At 30.0% G+C, this 10,136-nt stretch overlaps 1 protein-coding gene across 1 annotated transcript; it reads left to right on the top strand.

Moving 5' to 3' along the window:
- Positions 1-3,286: 3,286 nt before the first annotated feature.
- Positions 3,287-8,528, top strand: Smp_073380 (hypothetical protein; the record flags this gene model as incomplete). The annotated part of the gene is made up of 2 exons (XM_018790169.1): positions 3,287-3,461; positions 8,449-8,528. The coding sequence occupies 2 exons, from the start codon at positions 3,287-3,289 to the stop codon at positions 8,526-8,528; spliced, it is 255 nt and encodes an 84-aa protein (XP_018655539.1).
- Between the last annotated feature and the right edge of the window lie 1,608 nt (positions 8,529-10,136).

Genomic DNA, 10,136 nt, shown 5'->3' with positions numbered 1-10,136 from the left:
TGAAAATACTGAAATATCCACAAAACCCCTTCTGATCTATTATCAGATGCTCACTAGTGACTGACTGTAAGGAATGTTTTCTTTGAGTTCTAGTGGGAAGCAGTGACCGGTGGAGTTCAACCGGGTCTGTTGTAGAGATATCAACTCACTGAAGACAATTGGTCAACGGTTACTCAAAATCGTGAATTGGTTGAAGTTAGACATTAACACCGTTGAATATCGGCCCAGTGGTCTAGAGGTTAAGCGCTCACGTGCAAGACCGATAGGTCCTGGGTTCGAATCTCACTATGCGGGATCGTGGATGATCACTGTTGAGGGGTCCCACAATAGGACGAGATGGCCATTCAGTGCTTTCAGGTTTTCTATGGTGATCTATCTTCAATTGACTCATGATTTCAACTATGAAAAAATGAATGTGACTTGTAATACAGGTGAATAGCTTTTATACAGTAATTTATCCTTTAAGTTGAATGATTCATTAACATTCTGAAAAAAAATATCATCAGTCCACATGATTAATATTTTGTCCAGTAAGACAATTATAACTTCATCATTAAGCAATGTAGTGTAAAAGACGTGACATTATGACATAATTAATAATGTTTTTAATAAGGTTGAAGATGCTACTGAAATCAGCAAAGGTATGAAACATTATAATAAAGAGAACATAATGTTTTATACATACATCAACAAACAAATAAACATTAATACTCACTTGATTTAGGTTTGTTCTCTGAGCTGGATAGTTTGGTCGTGAGCTATAAATCTTCTCCACCAACGAATACTTACTCACATATCCCAAGGTTAATCTCTCTAGAAAATACAAAAAATTAAGATTACAGTGAAAAATTTACTATTTCATTATATCTCCCTATTATCATTATTGATAATAATAATGATAAAAGTATTAGAGGCTTGAGACACAGACATTTCACTGAAACGAATGACATTAAACTAGCATACCTCATGATGATTTGTGAGAATATAGAACATATTTTTTTTTAGGAGGAAAGAAGGAAAAAAACAAAACAAAACAAACTAAGAGTCATGACATACATTGAATAAACATATAGAACAAAGCATATCTCAGTCAAGCCATATTGGCATATCATAATGTATGTCTGTTTGATGTCATTGTTGTTGAATTGTGGCTTTTTTTTACATCGTATCAGACCTGTGATGTTGTGTTTTTTTTTGCTTGTTTGTTATTCTTGTATATATTTTTTCCCTTTTTTTTGCTCCTAATTTGATCTGTGATGCATGTTTGCCTGTTTGTTTGCCTATGAATATGCCTTTAAAAAAAAGAGTTTATAGATACTCCCTTTATTCTTCTTCTTCTTCATCTTCTATGATTATCATTTTTGTTGTCGTTGTTGTTGTTGCTGTGTGTGTATTTTCTCTTATTTTGTAAAATTCTTTGAAATTCAAATATGAATGAGTGAATGAGTTAGTTGTGTTTTTCAACTTGTATTCCTGTCTTTCCACTATTGAGTAGTCAGTTGTATTTCATCATCATCATCCTCATCTTTTCTTGTTCAACTAACTGATCACTAAAAATAAACAAGAAACACGTACATATACATATATACAGAAACACTAAAGTACCAAATACATTCTGGGAAATGAACATTAATACAGATAGATAGATAGATAGATAGACATATAGACAGACATACACGTTAACCTACATAGAACAATATGATATACAGACATATTAATATATAGACATATAGATTTACTTATCCCATTTCCCTAAAAATAAAAATATCAGAATTAAAAATGAAATGGTTTTTATATGTATTAAAATTTTTCATTTACATTATTACAAAAGGATAAATACTACTAATAATAATACTACTAATATGGAATACAATGATTCTGTTAGAATTTCTTTCTTCCATATGAATATTTGATATTATTATAGAATTTTTATCTAACCAGGTGGAAACTATTATTATCCATTACTGTTATTATTCTTTTAACTAATTCAAATCATCATTGATATTCATAATCCTTGTTGAATTCCATTGATCATCTATGAAATTGGATTAGAAAAACAGAACAAAAAAAGTAAAATAATATTTTATACATTGGAATATTAAAATTGACCGGTCAAACTTCAATTTTGAACATTCGTGAAATACAGAAAAGAAAAAAAAGTGAATTCCATTTGACTATCTCCTTTCCCTTCGCCTTCTTCTTATTTGATTTTATTCCTTGACGAAGAAATTGTACTAGATATAACAAGTGGAAACAAACAAGTCCCTGAACACTACTGAAATGTTTATTATCACTATGAGAATCTAATTTATTTTATGTATTGTGATCTATTGTGTATACATTTCTATTGTCCTATCTTATGTATCCAATGTTCATTGATTTAGTTTATATACATTTATTAATATCATTAACTGATTGGAATTATAAACAACAAATTAAATTAAATGAATGTAATATTACATAATCAGCCATAGTAACATATTACATTGCTATTATCATTAAACACTATAGTATAGTATTGTATAAGTAATGAGGACATATTATTCTGTTTAGTTGACAATCATGATTCCCCTAATTGATGTTTAATGGATAATTATTGTTTATAAATACATCGTACATCTATCAATTTCCACCTCCCCTTTCAACATTTGATCAATTTTAAAATGTGTATTTTACAAGGAATTTGAGTAAGATATTTTATTGATTATTTTTCAATAATTAAAGTAAAAAAAACATTCATTTGCATGGAAACAAAATTTGAATGATCAATAAATCAATGTTATCTTGGTATAAACCATTTAATATTCAAGTATTACTTATATTTCAAAAGATTACATAGAAACGAAAAAAACAAACATCATTACATAATACATAGCAACAGAAATTTGTTTCCCTTTCTTTTTAAAGAGAGAAAACTGATTTTTATAATCATAAAATTCTGTATGAAATGAATCAATTATTTTATGACTTCACTTATCATCTCATTCAAAACTGATAATATTTGTGACATTATCAATGTTCATTGCCAATATCTAATCAATATCAATATATTTGTTGAATTTTGCCTGATCTCCTACTACAGATAATCAAAAAAAAAGGATACAACTCTCTCCTAAGCCAACGGATTCTTGGTACTAAGTGTTTATTCCATCGTCGTTATATTATTTAATTTATCGAGCATCAATTAATTTTAATTCCAATTTTGATAGTTCATTTTTTGGATTATATCAAATTAAAGAGAATAACAAAGTATACATAGTTACATATATATATCAAATAATTATCAATGGCACGTGGAGCTGGTGGTTTATTAGATGGTGGATTTGTATTTAAATTAGGTAGATTATTTAAAACTCCATATGGTGGGGAAGGTGTTGATTTTATTGATCAATTAAATTATCAATTTACTGGTGGACTAATGGTTATATTTATAGCAATTATCAGTTTTCGACAATATGTTGGTAAGTGATTAAATTTCTTTAATAAATGTCCATAAAATTGATCATTTTTTTTAATATTAATTTCAAAAATTAGTTTTTTGTTTATGAGTAGTATGAATATTTTTTGAGAAAAAAACAGTTCCGAGTATATAAATGAATTATTATATTGGAAATAGAATACTTTTTTGTATATATATATATATATCAATTTCTCCCCCCCTTCTGTTTTCTTAATCTTGTTAACATTTAAAGAAACTTGTTTATCTGTGAAAGAAAATTACATTCACAGAAATAATAAGATTAGATTAGTAGGATTCCACTGCTAGCCACTATCCATCTTTGCTTAAAGCTATATCGAGACAATACACATAGTATGCACATATGCCAATTAGAGACTGATCAGTTGCAGTCCTAAAACATCAATAAGAAGATTCAAACAAACAATAGCAAGTGAATTTAGATTATTTTGTTTTGGCATTTATTTTATATAAAGTATATAAGTAACAAGCTGAATATCAAATGACTATCCTAATGATTAATAAATTATTATTATTGTTCTATATGACTTTGGTCAGTAATACTAAATTCTATGATTGAAACTATTTCATTTATTGAGTATAGTTTTCTTCCCCCTAATTATCAGAATACCTAAGTATACTTTAATTCACTCTAGATATCGTAAATGGTTTTTTTTGCTTTTTACAAAAGAATAAACATATTTACACATACTTAATTGACATCTGCTAACTATATACCCTATACATTTATATATAAAACTATAATCGATTACCATCAATCACTTCGAAACCGGATGTAATCTTCATTTTAAGTAATATAAATAAGCAAAGACTAAGTGAACGAGTAGTAAATGAATGAATGACTGAGCGAATGAGTGAATGAGTAAATGAATGAATGAACTGAACTGAATAAATTAGTGTACACGCAAAACACTAAGGAAAAAAGAAAAGAAAGATGGAAATATATATAGATGAGTTTTACCAGTATTATTATTATTATTTTTGTTTTATTGAAAAAAAAAACAAATTTTTTTTCTTTTCTTCATGAAAGATATTTCTGAAAAATAAAAAATACAAAAAACAAAAAAATGTTCCTCAAAAAATACTTAAAAATTAAATGGATTGAAAAAAAAATAAACAAAATTTTCCTTTGGGAAAATAGATTAGACCCCTAAAGAATGAACACTGTTCATTCATTGGTGTTTATATATATATCTATATATAGGGTATGAATAATGCCTTGGTTGTTGTTGTTGTTGGTGGTGGTGGTGGTGTTATTGTTTTTGTTCAATATTTTACAATACATGACATATAGATATATATCATTTCAAAATAGAATGAATAATGTTCAATTGTATTAGTGATTATAATGAAACACTAATGTAAAGTATTAAATAAATTAATGGATATATACCGACAAAAGAATTGGATATACATCCTGAATTATTATTATTACTAGTATTACTAATACTAATGTTATCTAGTTTGATAGGAGATTTTTTCACTAATGGTTTTGAAAATTGAACTAAATTTTGGATTTTTTTAAGAAAAGAAAACATTTTACCCTCCTTCGCTTTCTCTCTTTCCCTCCCTCTCTCTCTCTCTATATATATATATATATATCGATTTTTGTTTATCGAATTGAAACTAGTGTGATAATTTAAAGTGAACTGTTATGTTGATAAGTGGATAAGTGTTTATTTATTTATTTATATGTTTATTGTTTCAATTACATTCGAGTCGTCAATAGACCATTTTTATTTAAAATAGTGACAAGGACAATAAAAGTTATTGGCTGAAGTTTCTCTTTTGTTTCAAACAGTCTACCTAACATTTTAGAAATTGTAGTGTTATATCTCCTGGAGATTTATGAATGGTAACTTTGAGAACTATTTATGAACCACTGTGATATGTATATTTCCTATTGTATAATTGTTAAGTAACTAAAATATTCATATTCGTGTCCCTTTTATTATAAGCTTTATTTTGACCTATAGACTATTATTATACGATTTACCATTCTTGAGTTATCTTTAGTTCATTAATTACTGTTCCCCCTATTTACAGCCACATTTAGCCAAATCTCGTACAAATGTTGTTTTCTATTTTATGGTACGATATGGTTAGTTTGTTTGATGTATAAACCCAGTATGTTTGAGAATAATGATTCATATTGCAGAGGCTGTTATTGGTGTTCTGGATTTAACTGGCTGGACTAGGTAGCAAGCAGAACTGATAAGTACTCAAGACTGCTCAATACGGCTTTTATGTATCATTGGGCGATCGGCAAATTCACTGCTCTCTGATTAGTGGGAATCATCACCTCATATATAAAGCAGGGTACGCACATACGCACTCAATCGTATATATCAACTGGGCAAGTACACGCACTCAGGCAATCGATATAACAAATAGGCATACAATGTTAATGTTTTATTGCGAAACTTAGTTTGCTTTCTTTTGGAATGATAATGAGAGAAAAATAATAAATTTTTGTATGATTAGATGAATTTTTGAGTTCAATAAGTTTTGACAACAAATCAATTCTAAAAGTGATTAGTTGTGGCCTGAATACCTCAATGGTAACGTTTAAGTTGTGAAGCTGAATGATACTGATTCATATCTTACATATGGATTAGTTCAATTAAAATTATGAGTTCACATTAGTGTGATTAGTTCAAAAGTTAGCGTGACTCCTTGTGTTAGGGATTAATGTTAACCACTTCCAATCATCTAATGTATATAATATAAACTAACAAATATTTCGTTATACATTTATCTATCTTGTTAAAGTTTCATAATTACAATGACTATGAGTTAATCAATGTGGTGAGCATAGAGGTATAAGGCAGTCGTTTAGATTGTGGATTGTTTAATCAGTTTCATCTCCCAATGAACTGATAGCTAAGACAATTCAAAATCCATCATTTTTTATAAGAGTTAATTGTTTTAAATAGTTTAAATGACTTATTTAAACAACTTTTTACACGTGGAACTTCTCATACAGTATTCTATACATATGTTTACATACAGTTGTTGCCATAGTGACCAATGTATATTTATATATACATAAATTAAAGGAGAGAGAGATAAAATGTTTAATAAAGTTTTAATTTCATTGTACCAATAATTTGGTTAACCAACAAGAAAAAATCATGTTCAACTTATGGTTGACTTGTTTAAACGTAAAGGATGAATGATTAACCTACTATAATAAAACTTATCTATTCAATATATATATATATAGATATATAGATATATCCCTACTTAAACTGATCAATCAGATATATTTTAAAAATAAGGCATTGAAATTGATGAAATGTTTCCATGTCATCCAAAAACACAATAGAAAGATTTCATTGAACTTAAATTTGGACAAACATTAAGTGTATTGTTGTTTTATAGATTAGAAAAATCAGTATTAAAAATTTCCACTCTGACCAAGAATATTTTAATCCTTTCACCTTATGTTTATTTATTTGCCAATTACTCGTTGTGTAGTAAAAAAATGAGTAACTGATTATTTGGATGCCAGCTCAGTGGTCTATCGGTTAGGGGCTCTGGCTCGAGACTGGTAGGTCCTGGGTTCGAATCTCGCGAGCGCGGGTTCGTGGATGCGCACTGCTGAGGAGTCCCATAATAGGACGAAACGGCCGTCCAGTGGTTCCAGGTTTTTGATGGTGGTCTGGCTTCAATTGACTCATGCTTTCAACTATGAAACATACTAAATCTCCACAAAACCCCTTCTGATGATTAGTTTATACGTTGAAAAATTTTATTCATTGATGAAAGCAATCAACTTTTAACTAGTTGTTAATGGTTTCGAGTTCTATTTCATTCGTTTTTGGTTCCCAATTATGGAAATTCATGTATTAGCATTAGATGTAACATAGAAACATAAAGGTATAAAACTGGGTACATCACTATGTACTAGGTGAATTAGTTACGATTAACTATATTATTCAGTATTTTATATAGGAAAAAATATTTTCAATCTGCGGTTGATAATCTAATAAGTTAGTGATTTTTCTTTTGAATATTTAACGCGACAAGGGATTCCAATTTTTACACAGAAAACTATAATGTGGCTATATATTATACTGTAGTGAACGAAATCTTAGTGGGAATAGCCGATTTATTCACTTAGTATTGTTTGTTTGAATCTTTCCATTGATGTGTTAGGACTGCAACTGGTCAGTCTTTAATTGGCATATGTGCATACTATGCGTATTGCCTCGATACAGCCTAAATTCAAAGCATGGTAAGCAAAGATGGATAGTGGCTAGCAGTGGAATCCAGATTCAAACAAACAATACTAAGTGAATTTCAAGTTCAACCTATTGCATAAGCAAGTGGGTATCAGGAGTCAGTGGCCGAGTGGATAACGCGAGGGTGTTTGATGCGAAAGGTACTGGGTTCGAGTCCCAGAGTGAACATCAACTCTGAGGTGCAGGTACATCCAGCTAACGAGTCCCAAATAGAACGAAACGCATGCCCTGGACTCCACTGCTAGCCACTGTCCATCTTTGGTAACCGATTTATTGTTTAATGCAAAATTACATAATGAGTTTGTAAAAAAATATGAAAATTCTACATTAAATACATCATTTGCTCATCTTCCATCAGTTGTCCTTTAGCTACTCCACTATTTTTCTAATTCTGTTGTTATTTGATTGTTCTCCGATTTCTCTTCTGTCCTCTTCAATTCAATCCTCAATTGGCAGGCATTTCACTACCGATTGTGGCTAAATACTACTTATATCTGTCAGTATAAGCAGCACACACCACGATCGATCAAACTCCAAATAGTACCTTTTAGTATTCTGCACCAATATCCCATAAGTACTGACATCTGATATTGATCCCGTCATAAGCTTCACAGTGGAAACTGTCATTTAGAGTTTAAACCATTGAATATTGTACCATTTTGCAGTGTTAATAGTACTGTAAGAAATCTAAAAGACATTGAACATTTGTTTCTTTTAATATAGATCACGTCACTATTGATATATTAAATAATGAGCACGGTTACGTTAAGCAAATTACTCAAAAGAATCAGATTTATCATTAACATGATTAGTAAACCATTATCTCACAATCTTATTTCCCTAACATTTAAAGGAGTCTCTATTCATCAAATATGAGAAGTTTGTTTATGAACAATCATTAAATTTTAAATTTTTACTGATAATTATGTCTAATGAATAAGTATTTCCAGAAAGGGGTTTTGTGGAGGTAGCAATTTTTTAATAGATGAATTTCTGAGTCAATTAAAGCTAGATTACCATGGAAAACCCGGAATCATTGGACGGCCGTTTCATCTTAGTATGGGACCCGGCAGTGCGCATACACGATCACGCAAACGGGACCCGAACCCAGGACCCTGGGTCTCGCGCGCGAACGCTTAACCTCTAGACTACTGAACCGATATCCAACAGTGTTAACGTCTAACTTCAACTGACACACACGATCTCACCACCGCATTTGTTCCGGAAAAATAATCAATGCTTAAGAAAAAGAACAATCAAACAAAATATATGAATAACATTTCAGCTAAGTATAATAATCATGTATACTTAGTTTTCATGAATATATTTAATGGTTTATTCATTAACTTAGCGTTCTATGTACTCACTCATTAATTAATGAAAAGCATTAAAAATTCAAGATTATTTTTCAGATTCATTTGAACGTCTTTAGTGTGGTATAGAGTTATACCGAAACTATCTTAAATTAGTATATAAAGCAGTCAATAATAAAAGTGGCTGATAGAGGATAATGTATAATGTGAACGAGTTTGTTTTTAAGTGAAGGAAAATTGTATACTTCTTGACTAATCTTAAAATTTAATAATGATCTTATGTCAAACTTAGTTTGCCCTATACTGATTACGACAATATTCTTTTTTGTTAGAATACTATACAGTGTGATGTGGGTTGCTTACATCCACATAAGTAGTATATGACGATGGTTGGGCAGATAATGTATTTCACTGAAAGATCGATAAGGAGAGAACGGAAATGAGACGCAATCGGTATGAAAATGCATGAACAATAATAATCGGAGACGATGGACTGATATTTACAGAAGGAATGGTCAAGATTTAGACAATCGATTAATATCAGGAGTTTTGTGGATATTATAGTAATTTCAATAGCTGAGATCATGAATCAATTGAAGCTAGACCACTGAGCACTGCTGAGGAGTCCCAAAATAGGACGACACGGCCGTCCAATGCTTCCAGGTTTTCCATGGTAGTCTAGCTTCAATTGATTCATGATCTCAACTATTGAAATTGATTAATCGTTTGCAAATTAACTGTTTACTATATGGTCGTTAGATTTTACTGAAATTTCCGTGTCAAATACATTCGATTGTCCTCACTCTAGTTCTTATATTTAATCTGATTCGATGAAGATTAAAAATGTGGTCAGATGACGATTTGTTCAGTGTTGGAACTGAGTTCTCGCATCGATCCAATATATTTATTTTTACCTTGATTTATTTAGTATTCATCAATAGTGTCAGTGAAGGTAACTGACACCTTAGTCGCGTCAGCCCAGTGAAATCAGTAGCTTATTACGAAATATTGGTCATTCAAATGATACCATATTAAAGATCAAAGTATCTCTCATCTCCATTTCTAATAAAATTATGAATTACATTTAATAACGTCTGG

This window comes from Schistosoma mansoni, chromosome W (genome assembly GCF_000237925.1).
Source record: "Schistosoma mansoni strain Puerto Rico chromosome W, complete genome".
Classification (NCBI taxonomy): Eukaryota; Metazoa; Platyhelminthes; class Trematoda; order Strigeidida; family Schistosomatidae; genus Schistosoma; species Schistosoma mansoni.
Note: the sequence above shows the minus strand (reverse complement) of the source record. Positions and strands in the feature narration are given on the sequence as shown.